General features: G+C 42.1%; 1 protein-coding gene across 3 annotated transcripts in view; it reads right to left on the minus strand.

Annotated features, from left to right (window-relative positions):
- Positions 1 to 24,165, minus strand: part of LOC126267979 (centromere protein I-like) — a 351,312-nt gene that overhangs the window by 145,687 nt on the left and 181,460 nt on the right. For all 3 annotated transcript variants that reach the window (XM_049973330.1, XM_049973337.1, XM_049973346.1), the window contains exon 11: positions 11,724 to 11,853. In XM_049973330.1, coding sequence (XP_049829287.1) covers positions 11,724 to 11,853 — 130 coding nt within the window. The remainder of the gene's footprint in view (positions 1 to 11,723; positions 11,854 to 24,165) is intronic.

Here is a 24,165-nt window from a genome sequence, read left to right on the forward strand (position 1 = left end):
TTAATACAGACCATTTTCTCGGCAGAAAAACGGAAGCCATTGGTGACACTCCAGGAGTAAAGACGGTCAAGAGAACGCTAAAGACAGCGCTCCAGGAAACATGTACGCTGCGCGCTGCAATAGATGGTAAAACCGTCCACGAAAAGGGAGCCTGATACATCATGTGGGAGGCAATGCATTATTGGATTGATCGCTATGGCGAAGAGAGCGACACTCAAAACGGAGCCCTGTGGCACCCCATTCTCCTGGCAAAAGGTGTCTGACAGGACAGAACCCACACGTACCCTGAACTGTCGATCCATTTAAAAGGAACGAATAAAAAGAGGGAGGCGACCGCGAAAGCCCCACGTATGCATGGTGCGGAGAATGCCCGCCCTCCAACAGGTGTCGTAAGCCTTCTCCAAATCAAAGAACACAGGCACGGTCGGGCGCTTCTGCAAGAAGTTATTCATAATGAAGGTCGACAAGGTAACCATATGGTCAACAGCAGAGTGGCGCCTACGAAATCCACATTGTACATTGGTTAGTAGGAGTCGAGATTCGAGCAGCCAAACCAAACGAGAGTTAACCATTCGCTCCATCACCTTACAGACACAGCTGGTAAGCGAGATGGGTCCATAACTGGAAGGCAACTGCTTGTCCTTCCCCGGCTTAAGAATCGGGACAACAATAGATTTGCACCAGCATGTGGGAATATGACCCTTAATCCAGATGGAATTATAAGTACGAAGAAGAAAACCTTTACTCGCAGGAGAAAGGTTCTTCAGCATCTGAATATGAATAGAATCAGGCCCCGGAGCGGAGGACCGTGACCGGGCACGTGCATTTTCGAGTTCCCGCATGGTGAATGGGGCATTGTAGTTTTCACAATTCGAGGCGTGGAAATTAGGTGGCTGAGCCTCCTCTGCCCGTTTTCGGCAGGGGGGTAATGAGTGGAGCTCGAAACCTCTGCGAAAAAGTGGCCAAAGGCATTGGAGACATCCTCAGGGGCCACAAGGACGTCATTTGCGACCGTCAAGCCAGAAACTGGTGAGTGGACCTTAGTGCCAGATAGCTGGTGCAGGCTACCCCAGACAACAGAAGAAGGAGTAAAACTGTTGAAGGTGCTTGTGAAAGCAGCCCAGCTGGCTTTCTTTAAAAATACGACGACACTGCGCACGTAATCGTTTATAATTGATACAATTCGCCACTGTAGGGTGGCGTTTAAAAGTGTGTAAAGCATGTCGACGAGCACGTAAGGCGTCTCTACATGCTGCGGTCCACCAGGGGACCGGTACACGGCATGGAGAAGAAGTAGTGTGAGGGATGGAATACTCAGCAGCAGTGAGAATGACTTCCGTGACGTGTGCGGCCTGACTATCGCAGCTTGTGAAGGTTTGATCCTGAAAGGTCGCCCTGGAAGAGAAGAGCCCCCAGTCTGCTTTGGAGATGTTCCAACTAGTTGAGCACGGAGAGGGGGTATAATGCAGGAGATGGATAACATACAGGAAGTGGTCACTCGAATATGTATCAGAAAGCGCATACCACTCAAACCGGCATGCAAGTTGGGTAGTACATACAGAGAGGTCTAAATGGGAAGAGGTGTGAGAGGTGTCTGAAAGGAAAGTAGGGGCGTCAGTATTGAGGCAGACAAGATTGAGCTGGTTGAAAACGTCTGCTAACAGGGAGCCCCTCGGACAGGATGCTGGAGAGCCCCAAAGAGGATGGTGAGCATTGAAGTCTCCAGTTAACAAAAATGGTGCAGGGAGCTGAGCAATAATTTGCAGCATGTCTGCCCTGGTAACGGCAGACAACGATGGAGTGTAAACGGTACAAATGGAAAATGTAAAAGTGGGGAAAGTAATGCGGACAGCAACTGCCTGCAGGCCGGTGTGCAATGTGATGGGATCATAGTAGATATCATCCCGGACCAGCAACATAACCCCTCCATGAGCCGGAATACCTGCCACAGGGGGTAAGTGAAAACGCACAGAGGTGTAGTGTGCCAAGGCAATTTGATCGCATGGGCATAGCTTCGTTTCCTGGAGGGCTACGACGAGCGGACGGTGCAAGCAGAGCAGCAATTTCAAGTCCTCTCGGTTGGAGCGAATGCTGCGAATATTCCAGTGAATAAGTGCCATCGTGAGAAAAAGAAGATGCAAGAAGGGGTCATCTCGAAGGCCGCTGAGGGCCTGGCTTCGAGCGAGCCCTGCCGCCGCTAGCAGGAGGCGGACAGTCATCGTCCATTTGTTCTATAGGTTCTTCGGCCATCTTATGAAGATGGCCGGGAGGGGGAGCTTCCTCCGCTGGTTAACGGCCAGATGTTGGGCTACCAGGGGTGCGACCAGGCGAAATGGATGACGGCCTGGGGCGGCAACCGCTGGATGGCGCAGAAGGAGAAATGCGCCGTGGCGGGGAAGGAGAACTGTGCTTCCTATGAGCCTTCTTGGAAGGTCGTTTTGTGGAAAGATTGGTCGATGGCTGAGGGTTCAAGGTACGTACAAGGTCTGAACGAGATGGTTCCCTCTTGAAGGCCCGTGCATCTGACTTCTGGGTCTTCGTCCTGGCAGAAGCTGATAAATGTGCTTGTGTCGGAGGGGCGACGGGAGGAAGAGGAGACGTCGACCGGGCGATCTTAGCACTGGCCGAACGGACGACCGTAGTGCTGAAGGTCAGATCACATGTCTGCGTCGCCACCTCCCTGGTAGTCCGAGGAGAGGCGAGGACCGTAATGTACTTCCCCGCTAGGAGCAACGTGGGCTTCCTACTAGCGAATAGCTTGTGAGCAGCTGAGGTGGAGACTTTCTCTTTGACCCGAATTTCTTGGATATAGCGTTCTTCCTTGTAGATGGGACGGTCGCGGGAGGACGCAGCATGGTCACCGTGACAGTTCACACAACGGGGAGACGGAGGTGGGGAGTCACCCTCATGGGCATCCCTGCCACAAGTCACACATGTAGCCGCATTGGAACAAGACTGGCGAGTGTGATTAAAACGCTGACACTGGTAGCAGCGCGTAGGTGTTGGGACATAGGGGCGAACAGAAATAACCTCTTAGCCTGCTTTGATGTGCGACGGCAGCTGAACACTACAAAGGTCAAGGAAAGTGTCCAGGTCGGTACAAGGTCATTGTTGACCTTTTTCATGACCCTATGGACAGCCGTCACGCCCTGCTCAGCGAGGAAAGACTGAATCTCCTCGTCAGTCAATCCGTCGAGTGATCTATTATATACCACACCACGAGACAAATTCAATGTGCGGTGAGCCTCCACCCGGACAGGGAACGTGTACAGGAGTGTGGCCCGAAGCAGTTTTTGTGCCTGAAATGCGCTCTCAGTTTCTAGTAACAAGGTACCATTACGCAACCTGGTACGAGACTTAACAGATCCGGCTATGGCATCTACGCCCTTCTGGATAACGAAAGGATTGACAGAGGAAAAATCCTTTCCGTCCTCAGATCGAGAAACTACGAGGAACTGTGGGGTAGGCGGTAGTACTTTTGTCACTGGTGGCTGGTCAAGTTTCCGTTTGTGGGCAGAAGTCGAGAGAGAAGAAGAAGAAGAAGAAGAAGAAGAAGAAGAAGACAAATCCATTGCAGAGTAATCCCCCATGATTGCCAGCGTCTCCAATGGCGCGCTCCTTCCTTGTGGGGACCCTCTGAGAGGGCACTCCCACCTTAGGTGATTGTTCACACCTCAGGTCACACCTCCCGAGAAACGGACGGAGGGACCAATCGGCATGGTCGGAAGGGCAATCACCCCTCCCTGGGCCTGGCCTTTACCAGGGGGTATGTGCGTGCCTTACTTGTCTACCCAGGGCGGGGAATTACGCGTTACCCCCGTTACCGGCTACGCGTGCGAACGCGTGGGTCGGCCTTCAGGCACGTACAGGGAGGAAGGAAGAAGAGGAAAAAGAAAGGAGAGAGGGAAATAAAGGACAGACTGTCTCAAACGCCGACGCGGAGACCAAAGAAGGAGAAGAAGGCAAGGAGAAGAGTAAGTAAGACAGTGAGATGGAGAAGAACAAAGAAAGGAACCAACCAAAGGAAGGAAGAAACCAGAAGAAGTGAAAAACCAAAATGAACGCAAATATAGGTCGTGAAACCGTCCGTCTCCGGACGCAGGCACTAACTACCCCCTTGAAGGGGAGGAACTCCTTTTAGTCGCCTCTTACGACAGGCAGGAATACCGGGGGCCTATTCTAACCCCCGAACCTGCAGGGGGGGGGTGTAAGAAAGTGAAGACTAGTTCAATCTGAAAGTGTCAAAAATAAGATTCGATAAAGGTGGCGAATACACCATCCACGAGTTTATGAACTGGTGTGAAGGAAATTGAATTGTGCTAGACTACAGTATTCCTTATAGTCCTCAAGTTATTGGGAAAGCAGAGAGACTAAATGTGACAATAATGAACAAGGCAAGAGCAACAATATTCGATAACAAACTGAAGAAAGGGTTATGGGAAGAGGCAATGCTCACAGCTACATATTGATCAATATGAGCTCATCTATCAATCAGTGCCACACCTGCAGAAAAATGGGTTGGGAAAACACAAGATACTTCAAAACTTGAAATTTTTGGATAAAGAGTTTTTGCCAAAAATCTAAGCCACTTGAAGAAATTAGATGAAACAAGTAATCCACACATTTTGGCTGGTTAAGCTCCAAATGGCTACAGACTGATTGTTGCAGATAGAAGGAATATTGCTGTGTCAAGAGATGTCAAATTTGAACAGTATGTGACAAAAGAAACTATCAAATGACACTAACAATCACATAAATAAAATTAAATACCAAGGAAATAAAGGAGAAGAAAAATCAAGAGGAAAGAACATGCACTGAAGATGCAAGAACCCACATTATTAGAGACAGAAAGAATGTATTAATGGTCTAGACAAGCAATAGATAAAGAAGAGAAATCTCTCTAACAGAATGAAATGTGGAAGTTGGTCAATCCAGAGAAGGCAAAAGGGAATGAGATCTTAAGAAGCAAACAGATCATTGAAGTCAAACATGATGGTCAACTGAAGGCCAGACTAATTGTCAGATATTGTTAACAAGAAATGGGTATAGATTTCAAGGAATTATTCAGCTCAGCACTAGACAGATGTTCAGTAAGACCACTGTTTGCTCGGGCAGCACAGAAACATTTCCATGTGAGACTTATTGATGAACAAAAAAGCATTTCTCTATGGACACTGGATGAAGAGATTTTTATGAAGATACCTGAAGGATATGAAGGAGCTGGAAAAATTTGGCTTTTGAAGAAAGCTCTGTATGGACTTAAACAAGCTCCATCCAGATAGAATAAAATTCTGACAAATTTTCCAAAAACAGAAGGACTAATTCAGTCGAATTCAGATTAGAGCATATTTAAAGATGTAACTGAAGAAATGTATCGATACTTGGATATGCAAGCTGATGATTGAATCATAATAGGAAAAGACTTGAAGAAAACTGAAAATATACTGAAGAGACTTGGGAAGAGTTTTGAAATGGTCATGGGAGAAAATCTGGACATGTACATGGGGATAAATGCTACAAGCTTGCAATCAACAATGATGTGTTATGGATGTCACTGCCTCATATAGGTGTGAAATTTCACTATGTTAGTGAGCAGTGCATAGACGATTTGTTTGGGATAAAATACTGTAGTATAGAAGGACAACTAGTAGATATACTGAATAAAGTTCTGCGAAGATCAATGTCTGAGAAATTTAGGAATGCTATTATCAAACGATTACCACAACTTATCTGTTTTCGAAAAATATTACGTGACAACTGCTTACTGTGTGATTAAGTAAAATTGTGAAAATCCTGATTTAATTGAAAACAAACATTATATTTTAAGGGGGGATGTTGAAAGTGTCGAAGAACATGCTGAAAAACAATGTTTACTGTGTGTTTTTAAGAATTGGCAATCATAAAAAAAATAATGTGAGTTATTTAAGAGTTTGTATATGCAAAAAGATATATGAGTGGTCGGATGTCACAGCAACGTGGCAATTTATGTAGTTTCTAATCTGTGTTGTGTGCCTTATTATACTTCCAGTAATGTGGACACAAACTAATGAAAAAACCACTAGTATCAATGAGCTATTTAAAAAATACAATGCAACAATTGTAACAAATTAGTTTATCTAAAAACAAAGATGATGTGACTTACCAAACAAAAGCGCTGGCAGGTCGATAGACACACATACATACACATCATCTTTGTTTTTAGATATATTTTTCCCACATGGAATGTTTCCCTCTATTATAAAAAATTAGTTTTACAATCACACACACACACACACACACACACACACACACACCAAGTGATGGCAGAGCATACACATAAAAGATTATTGTGATTGGCAAGCTTTCAGAGCCAGTGGCTCCTTTTTCAGGCAGAAGGGTTGAAGGGGAAGGAAGATGGGTGAAAGGATAAGGACTGGAGAGGTCTAGGAAAAGGGGTAGATTTTGGGAAAGCCACCCAGAAACACAGGTCAGGGGAAAATTACTGTACAAGGTGAGAAGGAAAGACTGATTGTTGGGGACTGTATCAGACAAGATTTGAAAACCTGACAGCTTAAAGGTGGAAGACAAGTTAATATGCAAGACAGAGATTACTACTAAAACATCATGCATAAGTTAATAAGAGTAAGAAGCTAAGTGCATTGTACGTAACAGAGGTGGGAGGGGGCACTTCGGAGTACACCATTTGTGACTCATTATTATCCTGGTCTGGAATGTGTTAATCAGCTACTTCAACAACGCCATGAATTCCTAAAATCATGCCCTGAAATGAGACCCATTCTGTCAAAAATTTTGCCCACTACACCTAGAATAGCTTTTCATCGCACTCCCAATCTCCGCTATATTCTTGTCAGACCCAATGGTTCTTCTGCACTCATCTCCCTACCCTATGGCTCCTACCCCCGTGACCCTTACCGCTGCAAGACTTGCCCTAAGCACCCTCCTACCACCATCTATAATAGCCCTGTAACTGGTAAAATATATACTATCAAAGGGAGAGCCACCTGCAAAATGACATGTCACGTACCAGCTATTATGTAAACACTGTTCAGCCTTCTATATCAGCGTGGCTACAGCCAAATTATCAATTAGGATGAATCGGCATAGGTAGAGAGTATAAACTGGCAATTCACAATATCCTGCTGCAGAACTTGTTCTACAACATGACATTCGTGACCTCAGCGCCTGTTTCCACACGCGCCATCGGGATTCTTTCCCCAGACACCAGTTTCTCAGAACTCCGCAGGTGGGAACTAGCACTACGACATGTCCCTGGTTCTCGCCACCCACCTGGCCTTAATTTATGTTAATTTCTTCTGTCTCAGCTTTTCTACACTGTGACTACTCTTTTCTTCATTCCGTTTCAATTTTCTAGATCTTTTGTCGTCTTCCCCGTCTATTTTTCATCACTCTCTTCCACCTCCATTACGTACAATGCACTTAGCTTCTCACTCTTATTAACCCAAGCATGGTGTTTTAGTAGTAATCTCTGTTTTTCATATTACCCTGCCTTCCACCTTTAAGCTCTCAGGTTTCCAAATCTCACCCGATGAAGTCCCCAACAATCAGTCTTTCTTTCTCATGCCACACACAGATAAATAAAAGAGGGAGAAAAAGAGAGAGAGAGATAGATAGAGAGAGAGAGAGAGAGAGAGAGAGAGAGAGAGAGTTTTTGTGATATATTATTACAAAAATAATCCTTTGACACTTCACGCATCTACCAGTGTGTAACAAAATATTATTTAGACAATGAAGAAAAGAGCAGCAACTGATTGTTAAATCCATCAATTTATTACAGCAGATATGAACTATTATACAGTCATATTCAGTGCTTATAATAACAAATGACATTAGTCCAAACCGACATGTAGCAAACAATATTGGATGATGTAGAGAATACCGGAGACTAAAGTAATTTCGCAATCAATTGCTGCTCTTTTCTCCATTATCTATATTCAATGATCAGGATTATATGGATTCCAATCTAGTTAAAATATTAATTTTGACATTTGTTTTATAATTTCTGTGTGTGTATCACCTGCTATTAACAAAAATTCTTGAGCACTGCTTGCATTATACCAAAATTTTCAATCATAGGTTTTACATGAAAATTGTCCTGTTTTTGTAACGTAGAACAGACACTGGAAAATTGTCTCTGAAACCAGTAATATATTTAAAAAGAAATTATACATCAGCCTCATGGTAACAACATACAGGGTGAGTCACGAGATAATATTAATAACAGCAAGATTGTTGACACCAGAAATTAACAGCAGAGAAATTCTATGGTCAGACTGGGATATTTATAGTAAGGGTAGGTTAGTTGCCATTGGTAATGGTGTATTCATTGCAGTAAAGTAATGAACAACATCAATCATGTATTCCAAAGGTGATTTAACTGGATCAAGCTAAGCATCAAAGGACAATAAAAAAATGATAATTGGACGCTTCTGTTGACCACCTAAATCAGGAGTTGTAATGGCAGAGTGGTTCAGAGAGAACCTGCAGAATATTGTTAAAATTTTCCTGGTCATACTGTTGTAATGGGGATGTGACTTCAACTTGCCAGGTATATATTGGGTGAGTCGTGCTATCAAAACTGGTTCCAGAGACAGGGACTCATGAGACATCCTGAATGCCTTGTACGAAACTGTTTCAACAGATAGAACCAAATCATTAAGGTAACATCTTACACCACCTAGTAACAAACAGATCTGATCATATTTAATCAGTTAATGTAGAATAAGGTATCAGTAATCATACGGCTATGATAGCAACTATGACTAAGGATTTCACAAGGAATGTTAAGAAAAGTAGGAAGACATTTTTGTTTACCAAGAGTGACAGGGTACAAATTGCAGAGTATCTGACAAGTCAGAATCCAATACTCAATGGCAAGGACGAATATGTGGAACACAAATGGAAAAATTCAAAAGCATCATTCAATACATCTTAGACAGGTATGTTTACAGCAAGGTCTTAAGGGATGGTGAAGACCCACCGTGGTTTAATAGCCATGATAGAAAACTGTTTGACTCTGAAAGCGACATTTGTCAGTCAATTTGAGTAAAAACACTAAGAGGTTTTAGTCTTATGTAAAACCAGTAAGTGGCTTGAAATCCTCTACTCATTCAATCGGTGACCATACTGGCATCAAATTGGAAGATAATAGAAAGAAGGACAAAATACGGAAATCATTCTTCAGACATTGATTCATTGTGGCAAATCAGAACAAGGCCCATCCTTTCAATCATAGTACAAATGTCGAAATAGCAGGTATTGAGATAACTGATTGCAGAATAGAAAAGCAAATACCATCACACAGTAGTGGAAAGCCATCAAGATCGGATGAGATACCTATAAGGTTCTACAAAGATGACATGAAAGAACTTACCCTCCCTTCCAGCAGCAATTTATCATGGATGCCTAGTGACTGGAAAAAAGTACAGTTCATTCCCATTTTCTAAAAAGGCCATAGGACAAATGCACATAATTATAGGCCTATATCATTGAGATTGTAGAATTATGGAATTAAGCATTATGACATTTTTGGTAAACAAAAATCTCATCTATAGAAATCAACATGGATTACATAAACAAGTTTGCGAAACTCAGATCGCTCTGTTCATCCACAGCACTGTAGATAATGGTGCTCACGGTGCTGCTGTGTTCCTTAAATTTAGGAAGGCATTTGACAGTGTCCCCCATTGATGGTTAGTGGGAGGGGGGGGGGGGGGGGACTTTTCAAGACCAGACCTGCAACTGGATTTAAGACTTCCTTGCAGAAGACAGACCTCAATATATCACTTTTAATGAAACAAAATTGACAGATATAATGGTAATTTCTAGAGTACCCCAAGGAAGTGTGACAGCACCATTACCATTTACAACATATATAAATGATCTAACCAAAAGCATTGGAAGTTCTTTAAGACTGTTTGCAGATGATGTGATTTTCTATAAGAAAGTAGCAACACCAGAAGACTGTATCAATTTGCGGAATGATCTGCAGTGGATTAATGGTTGGTGAAAGCTTTGGGAGTTGACCATGAATGCAAATAAATGTAACGTAATGCGCATACACAGGAAGAGAAATCCGCTACTCTGTAACTACACTATTTATGACAAACTGTTGGAAATAGTTTCACTGTAAAATATCTAGGAGCAACTATCCAGCATAACGAGCATGAAGTAACTATTCATTGTCATGAGCAAGGCATCCAACAGTCAAACTCCACTTTCAAAAGAGTAGACACATTTAAATACTTGGAAGTATTTTTAGGGAGCAGACTAGAATGGAAATTGAGATCAAAGCAAGGATGCCAGAATAAGTGGAGGATATTTTGGCTTATGGGATGTGCTGTGCAGTTTCAAGAAATTTTAAAACCATACCATACCAGAGTTTAATCCTCCCAGTATCTGTATATGGCTTTGGAACGTTCACATGAAGGAAAACAGATGAACAAATCTGCTAGTCTTAGACAGAAAGATATTAAGGACAATGTCTGTCCCAAGAAGGGACACTAAGTCACAGGAATGGAGGGTATTAAAAAACCAGGAACTGGTAGAGCCATATTTACAAATTGATATAATCTGAAGGATGAAGAAAAGAAGACCGGTGTGGTCTGGACACCTAATTAGAACGGAAGATAAAAGTCTACCATGAGCATGATTATCAGGATCCGTGGTAGGCAGAAGGGGCCAAGGAATGCCATGGACAATATCAATAGGAATATGAAGGCGGTGGGCCAAAGAAAAGGAGAGTGGACAACGAAAGCCAGGACTAGAAATGATTGTTGAAGGAAAGCGGAGGACACACATGGTCTCCCAGGCAAAAGTGACAGTTAAAAAGAATGAAGAAGAAGAACCATTCACGGCAACCTTATTGGAATGACCACATAAAACAAGTAGTATGAAAAGCAGATACCAGATAGAGATTCATATCAGAATCCTAAGAAAATATTACTAATCTACAAAGGAAGTGGTTTCTAAGGGACTTGCGCACCTGATTCTTGAGTATTGTTCATAAATGTGGGATCCTTACCAGGTAGGACTCATGGAAGAGGGGGTGGGGGCAGGGAGGGGAGAGGGAGACAGGGATGAGGGAGGGGGGGACGAGAGGGAGAGAGGGAGAGGGAGAGGGAGAGAGGGAGAGAGAGAGAGGGGGGGGGGGAGAACACAACAAACAGAGGCACATTTCAACAAGGGATGATTTTACAGATACAAGAGCATTACGTCGATGCTCAACAATCTCCCGTGGCAGACATTACAAGGGAGGTGTTTATATCAGATGCAGTCGTTTGATATCAAAATTTCGATAGAAAACTTTCCAGGAACAGACAGATAATGTATTACTTCCACCCACATACATCTCACGAAATGACCACAATGAGAAAATTCGAGAAATTGGAGCTAATACAACGGCTTACCAATAATCATTCTTCCCTCATTCTGTTTGTGAGTGGAACAGGGTGTGTGGATGGGGTGAAGGGGTGGGGTGGGAGAAGAATCAGATGGTAGTATCAAAAGCACCTTTTGTCGCACACTGTTAGGTGGCTTGCAGACTATGATGTATATGCTGTGAAACACAGTGAACAAAAACTATTTCTGTAATACTTCAATTTTTAAAAATAAAGCCAGCCCATTTATACATGGTTATTCACAGAAAAACTAAAAACATTATAATAAACTGAAAAATGTTATACGAAAAAGTGACAAACTGATACCTGTGTGGGAACTGAACTGCAGCCAGTACATCAGCTTCAGAATCTGTTTCACAAATAGTCCACTTTCCCATAAGAAAAGGTACTCCTTCACAAATAAGGACACAACAGATAGTGGTTGATGTGCGTAATCCTGTGAAAAGAGCATCAATTTGAGAGAGAACATTTTGGATGATTGGAGGGATAACAAAATTACAAGATGAATTTAACACAGTTTATAATAACTGAGGTGACAAAAGTCATGGCATACCTCCAAATATCATGTAGGAGCTGCTTTTGCCCGGCGTAGTGCACCAACTCAATGTGGCATAGACTCAACAAGTTGTCGGAAGTCTCCTGCAGAAATACTGAGCCGTGACAACTCTATAGCTGACCATAATTGCGAAAGTGTTGTCAGTGCAGGCTTTTGTGCACAAACTGACCTCTCAATTATGTCGCGTAAACATTTGAGGGCACTCTGCTAGGCGATATGGGTGACCCAATTATATGCTCAGATCGTCCAGAGCGTTCTTCAAACCAATCACCAATAATTGTGGTGCAGTGTCATGGCGCACTGTCATCCATAAAAATTTCATCGTTGTTTGTTGCAAATGATCTCCAAGTAGCTGCACACAACTATTTCCAGTCAATAATCAGTTCATTTAGACCAGATGACCCAGCCCATTCCTCATAAATACAGCCCACACCACTACGGTGTCACCGCCAGGTTTCACGATGCCTTGTTGACAACTTGGGTCTGTGGCTTCATGATGTCTGCACAACATTCAGACCATACCATCAGCTCTTAGCAGCTGAAACTGGGACTCATCTGACCAGGCCATGGTTTTGCAGTCGTATCCGGTCCAACTGATATGGTCACAAGCCTAGGAGAGGCACTGCAGGTGATTTCCTGCTGTTAGCAAAGGCACTCCCCTCAGTCGTCTGCTGCTAAAGCCCATTAATGCCAAATTTCACCTCATTATGTAACGGATACATTCGTCGTATGCCCACATTGCTTGCTGCCATTATTTCATGCAGTGATGCTTGTCTGTTAGCACTGACAACTCTACTTGTCTGCTAGCATTGACAACTCTACACAAACCCCACTGATCTCGGTTGCTAAGTGAAGGTCATAGGCCACTGTGATGTCTGTGGTGAGAGACAATGCCTGAAATGTGGTATTCTTGGAACACTCTTGACAGCACTGGACCTCAGTTCCCTAATACTTTCTGAAATGGAATGTCCCATGGGTCTAGCTGCAACTACCATTCTGTGTTCAAAGTCTCATTTCCTGTGGTGCACCCATAACCATGTTGGAAACCTTTCCACATTAATCACCTAAGTACAAATGACAGCTTGTCAATGCACTGTCCTTTTATGCCTTATGTACATGATACTACTGCCATCTGTATATGTACATATCACTATCCCATGACTTTTGTCCCCTCTGTGGAAACATCAGCAACAACATCTACATTTTTATGAGAGTGTTATCTAACAATATGGCTAATACTGATGTAAATAAAATAGAAAGAAACTTCCACATGGGAAAAATATATTAAAAACAAAGATTCCAAGACTTACCAAGCGGGAAAGCGCCGGCAGACAGGCACAATGAACAAAACACACACACAGAATTACTAGCTTTTGCAACCGATGGTTGCTTCTTCAGGAAAGAGGGAAGGAGAGGGAAAGACGAAAGGATGTGGGTTTTAAGGGAGAGGGATGGATATGTGTGCGTGTGTACACCTGTCCTTTTTTTCCCCCTAAGGGAAGTCTTTCCGCTCCCGGGATTGGAATGACTCCTTACCCTCTCCCTTAAAACCCACATCCTTTCGTCTTTCCCTCTCCTTCCCTCTTTCCTGAAGAAGCAACCATCGGTTGCGAAAGCTAGTAATTCTGTGTGTGTGTTTTGTTCATTGAGCCTGTCTGCCGGCGCTTTCCCGCTTGGTAAATATGGCTAATACTGGCGCACTAAATCCAATCATCCATTCCAGTGCCCTTTATCTAGCCAATGTTGGGTCGGAACTAGGACAGTATATCTACAATTACACAGAGCATCAACCATATCTGTATGTAAGGACATTATTATGATGGGGTTGGCACTCCCGAAGGAATTTTAAAGCTACTGCCAAATGTGATGTCAATTAAGACCAAACAGTGTGCTAACCATACCTCAGTTCATGTCAGTGCTTCACTTTGCTATCAGTACTTTAGTTTTTAACAGATGTCAGATGCAGAAGATACGTCAGTTGGTTCTTAGTTCCAAAATATGCAAAATCTATGCCATTTGGCAGTTTGATACCTGTTACTCAACTGTTTCTTACATTGAGACTTCTTTTATGAAGCACACTGTATACAGATTTTTTTTTTAAACCAAGATGATTTAAACAGTTATGAAACCTGAAGGTGTCCTAATACATGATGAAAAGGAAGAATCACCTGACTACTCTGTCTATCTATAATAAGGACCTGGATGCTACAAGGGTGGCTTGAAAAGTTCTCAGAATGGAACAGAAAAAAGTACTTACATCACTTAAACTTTTTTTATTTTTCAATGTAGTCTCCTCGTAGATTAATGCACTTTGTTTAACGATGTTCCAGTGCCTTGATCCCATCTCGAAAATGATTTTCCTCCAGGCCTGCAGAATAGTTGTCAAATCCAGCTATCAATTCCTCGTTTAAAATTAATCTTTGTCCACCAAGAAAAATTTTCAATTTTGGGAAGAGATGGAAGCCTTATGCAGTGATGTCAGGTACATAAAGTGGGTTTGGCAACAATTCATACCTTGTTGTTGTTGTGGTCTTCAGTCCTGAGACTGGTTTGACGCAGCTCTCCATGCTACTCTATCCTGTGCAAGCTTCTTCATTTCCCAGTACCTACTGCAACCTACATCCTTCTGAATCTGCTTAGTGTAGCCATCTCTTGGTCTCCCTCTACGATTTTTACCCTCCACGCTGCCCTCCAATACTAAATTGGTGATCCCTTGATGCCTCAGAACATGTCCTAGCAACCGATCCCTTCTTCTGGTCAAGTTGTGCCACAAACTTCTCTTCTCCCCAATCCTATTCAATATTTCCTCATTAGTTATGCGATCTACCCATCTAATCTTCAACATTCTTCTGTAGCACCACATTTCGAAAGCTTCTATTCTCTTCTTGTCCAAACTATTTATCATCCATGTTTCACTTCCACACATGGCTACACTCCATACAAATACTTTCAAAAATGATTTCCTGACACTTAAATCTATACTCGATGTTAACAAATTTCTCTTCTTCAGAAACGCTTTCCTTGCCACTGCCAGTCTACATTTTATATCCTCCCTACTTCGACCATCATCAGTTATTTTGCTCCCAAAATAGTAAAAGTCCTTTACTACTTTAAGTGCCTCATTTCCTAATCTAATTCCCTCAGCATCACCCGATTTAATTCGACTACATTCCATTATCTTCGTTTTGCTTTTGTTGATGTTCATCTTATATCCTCCTTTCAAGAAACTATCCATTCCGTTCAACTGCACTTCCAAGTCCTTTGCTGTCTCTGACAGAATTACGATGTCATCGGCGAACCTCAACATTTTTATTTATTCTCCATGGATTTTAATACCTACTCCGAATTTTTCTTTTGTTTCCTTCACTGCTTGCTCAATATACAGATTGAATAACATTGGGTAGAGACTACAACCCTGTCTCACTCCCTTCCCAACCACTGCTTCCCTTTCATGTCCCTCGACTCTTAAAACTGCCATCTGGTTTCTGTACAAATTGCAAATAGCCTTTCGCTCCCTGTATTTTACCCCTGCTACCTTCAGAATTTGAAAGAGAGTATTCTAATCAACATTGTCAAAAGCTTTCTCTAAGTCTACAAATGCTAGAAACGTAGGTTTGCCCTTCCTTAATCTAGCTTCTAAGATAAGTCGTAGGGACAGTATTGCCTCACGTGTTCCAACATTTCTACGGAATCCAAACTGATCTTCCCCGAGGTCGGCCTCTACTAGTTTTTCCATTCGTCTGTAAAGAATTCGCGTTAGTATTTTGCAGCTGTGACTTATTAAACTGATAGTTCGGTAATTTTCACATCTGTCAACACCTGATTTCTTTGGGATTGGAATTATTATATTCTTCTTGAAGTCTGAGGGTATTTCGCCTGTCTCATTCATCTTGCTCACCAGATGGTAGAGTTTTGTCACGACTGGCTCTCCCAAGGCCGTCAGTAGTTCTAATGGAATGTTGTCTACTCCGGGGGCCTTGTTTCGACTCAGGTCTTTCAGTGCTCTGTCAAACTCTTCACGCAGTATCGTATTTCCCATTTCATCTTCATCTACATCCTCTTCCATTTCCATAGTATTGTCCTCAAGTACATCGCCCTTGTATAGACCCTCTATATACTCCTTCCACCTTTCTGCTTTCCCTTCTTTGCTTAGAACTGGGTTTCCATCTGAGCTCTTGATGTTCATACAAGTGGCTCTCTTATCTCCAAAGGTCTCTCTAATTTTCCTGCAGGCAGTGTCTACCTTACCCCTTAGTGAGATAAGCCTCTACATCCTTACATTTGCCCTCTAGCCATCCCTGCTTAGACATTTTGCACTTCCTGTTGATATCGTGTTTGAGACGTTTGTATTCCTTTTCGCCTGCTTCATTTACTGCATTTTTATATTTTCTCCTTTCATCAATTAAATTCAATATTTCTTCTGTTACCCACGGATTTCTATTAGCCCTAGTCTTTTTACCTACTTGATCCTCTGCTGCCTTCACTACTTCATCCCTCAAAGCTACCCATTCTTCTTCCACCATATTTCTTTCCCCCATTCCTGTCAATTGCTCCCTTATGCTCTCCCTGAAACTCTGTACAACCTCTGGTTCTTTCAGTTTATCCAGGTCCCATGTCCTTAAATTCCCACCTTTTTGCAGTTTCTTCATTTTTAATCTACAGGTCATAACCAATAGATTGTGGTCAGAGTCCACATGTGCCCCTGGAAATGTCTTACAATTTAAAACCTCGTTCCTAAATCTCTGTCTTACCATTATATAATCTATCTGATACCTTTTAGTATATCCAGGCTTCTTTCATGTATACAGCCTTCTTTTATGATTCTTGAACCAAGTGTTACCTTTGATGAAGTGCTCTGTGCAAATTTCTACCAGGCGGCTTCCTCATTAATTTCTTTGCTCCAGTCCATAATCACCTACTACTACGTTTCCGTCTCTCCCTTTTCCTACTACCGAATTCCAGTCACCCACAACTATTAAATTTTCGTCACCCTTCACTATGTGAATAATTTCTTTTATTGGATCATAAATTTCTTCAATTTCTTCGTCATCTGCAGAGCTAGTTGGCATATAAATTTGTACTACTGTAGTAGGTGTGGGCTTCGTATCTATCTTGGCCACAATAATGCGTTCACTATGCTGTTTGTAGTAGCTTACCCGCATTCCTATTTTCCTATTAATTATTAAACCTACTCCTGCATTACCCCTATTTGATTTTGTGTTTATAACCCTATAATCAGCTGACCAGAAGTCTTGTTCCTCCTGCCACTGAACTTCACTAATTCCCACTATATCTAACTTTAACCTATCCATTTCCCTTTTTAAATTTTCTAGCCTACTTGCCCGATTAAGGGATCTGAAATTCCACGCTCCGATTGGTAGAACGCCAGTTTTCTTTCACCTGATAATGACATATTCTTGAGTAGTCCCCGCCCTGAGATCCGAATGGGGGACTATTTTTCCTCCGGAATATTTTACCCAAGAGGACACCATTATCATTTAATCATACAGTAAAGCTGCATACCCTCGGGAAAAATTACGGCTGTAGTTTTCCCTTGCTTTCAGCCGTTCGCAGTACCTGCACAGCAAGGCCGTTTTGGTTATTGTTACAAGGCCAGATCAGCCAATCATCCAGACTGTTGCCCCTGTAACTACTGAAAAGGCTGCTGCCCCTTTTCAGGAACCACACGTATGTCTGGCCTCTCAACAGATACCCCTCCGTTGTGGTTGCACCTACGATACGGCTATCTGTATCGCTGAGGCACACAAGCCTCCCCATCAACGGCAAGGTCCATGGTTCATACCTTACTTCATGTAATTTTGCCACGGTGATGGCATGTGTTTTTAATCCAGCGTCAAAGAGTCACGGCACCCATCTTGCAGACAATTTTTTCAATTCTAATTCTTCAGTTAAAATGTGATATACCCTTTCATATGACATCTGGCAAGCACGTGCAATTTCACGCATTTCCATCAGTGATCCTCCATGACAATTTTGTGCACGTTTGCAATGATTTCTGGAGTAGTGACACATCTTGGCTGACCACTGCGCAGATCATCATCTAAGCTCTCCCGACCTAATTTAAATTCATTAGTCCACTTGGCGACAGCTGAATATGAAGGAGCAGAGTCCCCCAGTGTATTTTGGAAATCAGCATCAATGTCCTTTGCTTTCATACCTTTCTTTACGAAGTACTTAATCACTGCTTGAATCTCTATTTTTTCCACAGAGCCACATCACTGCCGCAGCTTTCTTGACGTGGCATTTGTTTGCAGGCAACAGTCCAATGAATATCATGTGAACAAATTGTTGCGCTACCGCTAACCTCTTGTGCTGATTCAGAGAACTTTTCAGTCCACCCTCGTAAATATTATTTATATAGTCACTGAATAAAATGGAACCTTGGACATTGGAGATAAGTACTCTTTCTGATATGACAGTCCTTATGAGAAAAGCTTTCATTAAAGGAAAAAAATAGTGTTTACCACTAAAAGAGGATGCAAACGATACATATTTTTGCTGGTTCAATTCCCTTTAACACTGTTATAGTTCTCAGGGATCACTGGCTGAGCAATGGATAGTCTGGGAGAAAGAAGTGGTGCTGCAAGATGACAACATTGGATCTTCAGAGAGTCCTTAGTCTTCACTGATGGTTCTCGTGAAGAAGAAGAACCCCACATGTTGTTTCCATCAAATCCCAACAACTGAAAAAAATCATGAAAAAAATGTGTGTCTATTGATCATACCTTAGACTGCTTGAGAGGAGCAAAGTATTTCTCAAATACGGACATGCAAACACGCTATTGGCTGATCAGAGAATGAGTGGCTTCCTAACTACTGATAGTCTCTCCGAGTTCAAATTTATGCTGGTTGTAGTATATAATATGTCACCCACATTCAAGCAGATGATAGACAACCTGCTTGACCCCTAAAATGTGCAAGATATATGGAAAGATGATACTTTATTTTTCTTTTGGGGAAGGGGGTGGTGGTGTTTCTCTGAAGGACATCTAGGCTGCTTGACAACTTTATTGAAGTGTGTCTCAAACCGAATCCAAAATGATGCCTCTTTGCCAACCAAGAAATAAAAACCTTGGGCCGCCTAGTGGATGGTGATTGTGATGGTGTCCATCTGGGGGATATCAGTCACATATTTTCCTGACTCATCAGCAGATTGGTGATGTGAGAAGTTTTCTCATAATGTGATCATACTACCAGTGATTCATAAAGGATTTCTTTACAAAATCATGCCCCTTGCAAGAACTACTGCAGAGAGACACTAAATCTTCGCGGAACAAGGCACAATTAAGTTCTTTTCTTGTCCTGAAGGAGGCGCTAACATCATCTCGTCCTAGCATTTTGTGAAGAGAATGCATAAACCGAACTTCACACCAGTGCTAGGGGCTCTGAAAAAGATGTAGTTCTAGTATAAATTCAGGAAGGTATTGAAATGAAACGGTGAGAGCTTATCCTACCAGAGTACTCTCCAAGTCCACGATGAACTACTCTACAACCAAGAAAGAGTATCTTGTAGTAGTTTGGGAAATCAAAATGTTCTGGTCACACTTCTTTCACAAACCATTCTCCACTGTGATTGAACACCATGCTCTATACTTGTTGAAAGGCCTGCTTCATATCTCAGGTCGACTGGTGACTTCAGGAATGCATTGTCACTGAGGTGTGTAAAAACAGAATTTAACACATGGACACTAATTGCCTTTCAAAGCTTTCTGTGGCCGAACAAAGCAGCATGGATGAAATCTCATCACCTGGGATCCATGAAGTTCTAAACAGAATTAGGCATCAGCCAGGCCCCTGTCAAGCCATTAGCCATTACATGGGCCACTGTAAGGACTACCAGAGGTGGGAGCGTCTGCCCCAAACCACCTCCAGCGCATCTGGTACCAACTCCAACTGCAGCAACAACATTCCACCTAGTTGGAATCAACCTCTTAGGGAGATTCCCAAAGTTGACAAACAGGTATCAATGGACAACAGTCTGAACTGACTACCTCACCCACCATGCTGTCACTAAAACTCTGCCAACTGCTGAAGCTCCCGAAATTGTAAAAGACATCATTCTGATGTATGGAGCACCTAAGTGATGATCTCTGATTGTGGAAAGTTTTCTAGTCGAGACTAGTATCAGTGGTAATTTCACATTGCATTATCACCCACAGATGAATGGTCTCTCTGAACGATTTAATAAGATAATGTCAGATACGCTTTCACATAGCAACGTCACTCACAGATGAATGGTATCTCTGAATGATTTAATAAGACAATGGCAGATATGCTCTTAATGTATGCTGAACACGGAGTTTGGGACACAGTTATGCCTGTCACAGCATTCACATGTAACAAAGCGAAGCTAGATACTACCTGGTCATGAGGTCAAAATGACGTAGTTTCCATTTCAAAGAGACGATATTCAGGATGACTAGATGAAACACCTCATCACCAAGATGGAAGATGAAAATCAGATGGCTTGGACCCTGGATCCCAAGAGTAGTTAACGTCAAGCACTGACTAGTCCAGAAGATTGGGTATGGATTTTCACACTTGTGCAGGAAGTGGGACTATCGGAAAAGTGATCAAAATGCTACTTTGGGCCACCTGTATCCTTTGCTGCTTGTCGGACGTCACATATGAAGTTGAAGATTATGTCCCTCAAGATAAAAGTGCAGGGATGGCCATGTACTCTTTATGAAGCCTTATTACAGTCCTAGGTGCAGACTGATGATTGGAGAATTCTCATTCAAGGAAACTAAAGTCCCACCTAGTCATCACAAAGCTGCAATTGGTTAACTTCGACACTTGTCATAGTGAAGAGGATGTCACAACATGACCAGAGTGCGAGGATCCACCAACACTGCCGTACATAGGGCCAGAGACAAGATCTAGATCCAGGGTGTTGCAGTCAGCTCTAATAAGAACTTCTGAAGCAGGAAGTCACTGTATCTCCAGGGGAGGGGGCGATGCGAAAAGTGGTGCTGCATTCAGTGTGGCATAGTGGTTAGTGTCACTGGCTGGTCTGCTACAAGTCGCCAGTTCAGACCCAACCACCAGCAATCATTTGTTACCAGTGACCCAGTGACACTTTGTGTGGGTAGTTTTAAGTAAGTATCTACAGCCATACAATTTGTGTAGCATAGAGTATAATGTTTATGGGCCACTCTGTAGTGTTATTAATAAATTTCAGAGAAAAATGATAAATGAGTGAAAGTCATTACTTTCACATAAATCACGTGATGCAAACAGTGCACGTCAGGAAAATTGTCTGAAGGCATGAATGTTGTGTGTTCCATATTGAATTGGAATTTGGATTGGTATCTAATGATGGGAGTACATTATGATGTATGTAATAACCAAGGTAAATATTGTATGTGAAGAGTGTGTGTGTGTGTGTGTGTGTGTGTGTGTGTGTGTGTGTGAGAGAGAGAGAGAGAGAGAGAGAGAGAGAGAGAGAGAGAGAGAGATTTAGTATGTATTTGTGACACTTAGCACACACTATACTGAATTATTGAGACTCATTGCTGCAGTCCTTTGTTGTGGACTCTTTATGACAGACTTCTTCAAAGTGCCACACGAAGAATTATGTCAGTTTCTATGATTTAGTCGCGGAAGCAGGAAGCTGAAATTTGAGTCACCTGCTGTGCTGCTTAAAGAACACACTATGTGTAAACGAAGCAAAACTGCAGAAGTAGTTTTTTGGAAACATTGTACTTGTGGAGGAGGGAAAAAAAACAACAACTTATTTTGAACTCGCAAGTTTTTTGACTATGCAGTTGTTGTCAAACAACAGCAGAAAAACTAATGGTTAAAAATACTTGATTATTTCATATTGTAGATGTAGCACCACAGCCTGATGATCAGGTGCTACAATACTTCAAAGCAGAGTAACTCACTGCCCAATGTTCAATGAATTTGCAGTGAATTAAGAGTGCATACTGTGATTGCTAATCTGAGGGATGTAGAAATTAGCAGTCTGAAACTGTTGTCATATTTTGAAATGTGTATCTCCAAATCACAGAGAAATGAACACTAGTTTAAAATGCACAGTGGGGAAAAAGACCCTGACACAGCCATGATTCTACGCAACAACCGTTTAGCACCCAGCTAGATGCTTTACCATTAGACCAGCAGACTGTATGTGAGTCAGACTCGCTTGCTGCGTTCTCAAGAAACTCCTGTTCTCTTGAGTTATGGCAATTGGTGGCATTGGTGTCGTTTCTGCAACTTCACTTTAATTTCTCATAAGTCAGACAGTTTGTAAGAAATATTTATATATTATGTACAAAAACCTTCCTTGTGAATCAATCTATCTATTGCTGAAAACACAATCAAAAACCCTACAGCAGTTTCTCAAAGTTCTTTCGTTTTTAATGTTTGTATAAACAGCAGCACTCTCTGTTCAAAAGTTCAATTCTGGTCTGTTCTGGCTGTTCATTGTACGTTCGTCCTCATAACAAACATGTTTTCAGTCATAAGTGATGTACTTCACTTACTAGCCAGCTTTCGGATTTGGATTTCATTCTGGTTATGTTGTGACAATATTGCAGGTTGGGTAAAAGAAAATTTTCAAGATCATATGGCTTATCTGGTCCAAAAAATTAGAAAAAATGGAAATTTACCAACATGAGGATATAAAAACTGCTCTGACACACTGGTTTAAAAGTCTTCTTGCTTTCTTAGGAAAAATTAACTGTTATGCCTAGTACACTGCCTGACAAAAATGGGTTCCTAGAAGGGGAGGAGGAAATGAAATGAAACTTCACTGGTTGAGAGGGCATGTGCTGTATATCAGTGATTACAACACACAGTCAAATTTATAAGGAACTTGGCAGTATGAGCCCACTTATCAGTATAATGTTGCAACTTCTCTGGTCTGGATGCATGCATTGACCCACTTGGAAAGGGTTTCATAAAGCTGTTGTATCCATTCACAAGGCAAGCTCTCCCACAACTGTTGCAACTGGTTCTTGATATCCTGGATAATGGCACTGTGACAGAGTTGATGTAGAGGCGGTCCCATGGAGGTAGATCTGAATAGTTTGCAGGCCACTGGCATACCTCAACATCACCCAGACAATACATACACACACGCCATGTGTGGATGAGCACTGTGCCATTGCTGCACGAGAGGTAACACACATGAACGCAGGACACCTGTGATGTACCACTGTGCCACCAAGCATTCCTTCAATTGGTACCAGCTCTGATCTGAAGGTACACATAATGGCTTCTCATACAATGACAGCAGGAGTAACATTGCTGTGCCTCTATAACCCATTGAAAGAATGGGTTCTCTCCCAGGTCACTGACATACACACCAATAATCAATATCCACAGGGTGTATACACGGACAAGGGAAAAAAAAAAGCCACGGATTTTTCATGGCTTTCCCGGTCAAAAATACACTTTCTCTCGGATGAAAATACACTTTTTCCGTTTAAGTGACAGTATACTTTTCCTCGGAACTGTAAAACTTAGCAATGCTTTCAATGGTTGTGGTTTTATACACATGCGTAGAATTTCCCGGCACTTTAGAAAACAAAACTCAGGGAGAAAAAACACGTTTTGGTAAGATGTCTGTTGTGCAGCAACGTGTACACAGCATATTTTGTATTACGAAAGTATAAATTCGAATTCCACCAAACACTGCATGTTACTTTCCATAGGATTGAGATTGAGATTGCAATGCACTTTTGTAAGCCAGTCGTAGCTCATGTCAAGCGATCTCGCCAGCTGATGACAGCAGACATTCAGAGCATAGAACACATGATGTAGTCAGCCAATAGCAATATCAGTGTTAACTAGTGCAAACACACAAATAGTGAAAGGTAATGGTTTAAGTTAATATACATAGCGTTGCTAAAAGAAAAGAAAAGCTTTCACGCAGTGTGTAATATTGGCCTCTAAGATTAATAAGCTTCAAGAGAAGCTAAGCTTTCACACATAATGCTGATGTTTTTTGGGTGTGTTACACTTTAAGATACATCACACAAATGTGCCAGTAAAATTTTTAACAACAACATAAATGTCTGATCTTCTGGGCTCGAAAATATTCCAAATGGTCGTCCTCAAAGATATGAATTTTGAATGAGAGTCAAATGCTCTGTGATTTAAGAAATTCATCGGACATTGGTGGACAGAGTTCATCTTGTGTAAAAGGAAATTTACTTTACTTGA

Source organism: Schistocerca gregaria, chromosome 1, assembly GCF_023897955.1.
Source record: "Schistocerca gregaria isolate iqSchGreg1 chromosome 1, iqSchGreg1.2, whole genome shotgun sequence".
Lineage (NCBI taxonomy): Eukaryota > Metazoa > Arthropoda > Insecta > Orthoptera > Acrididae > Schistocerca > Schistocerca gregaria.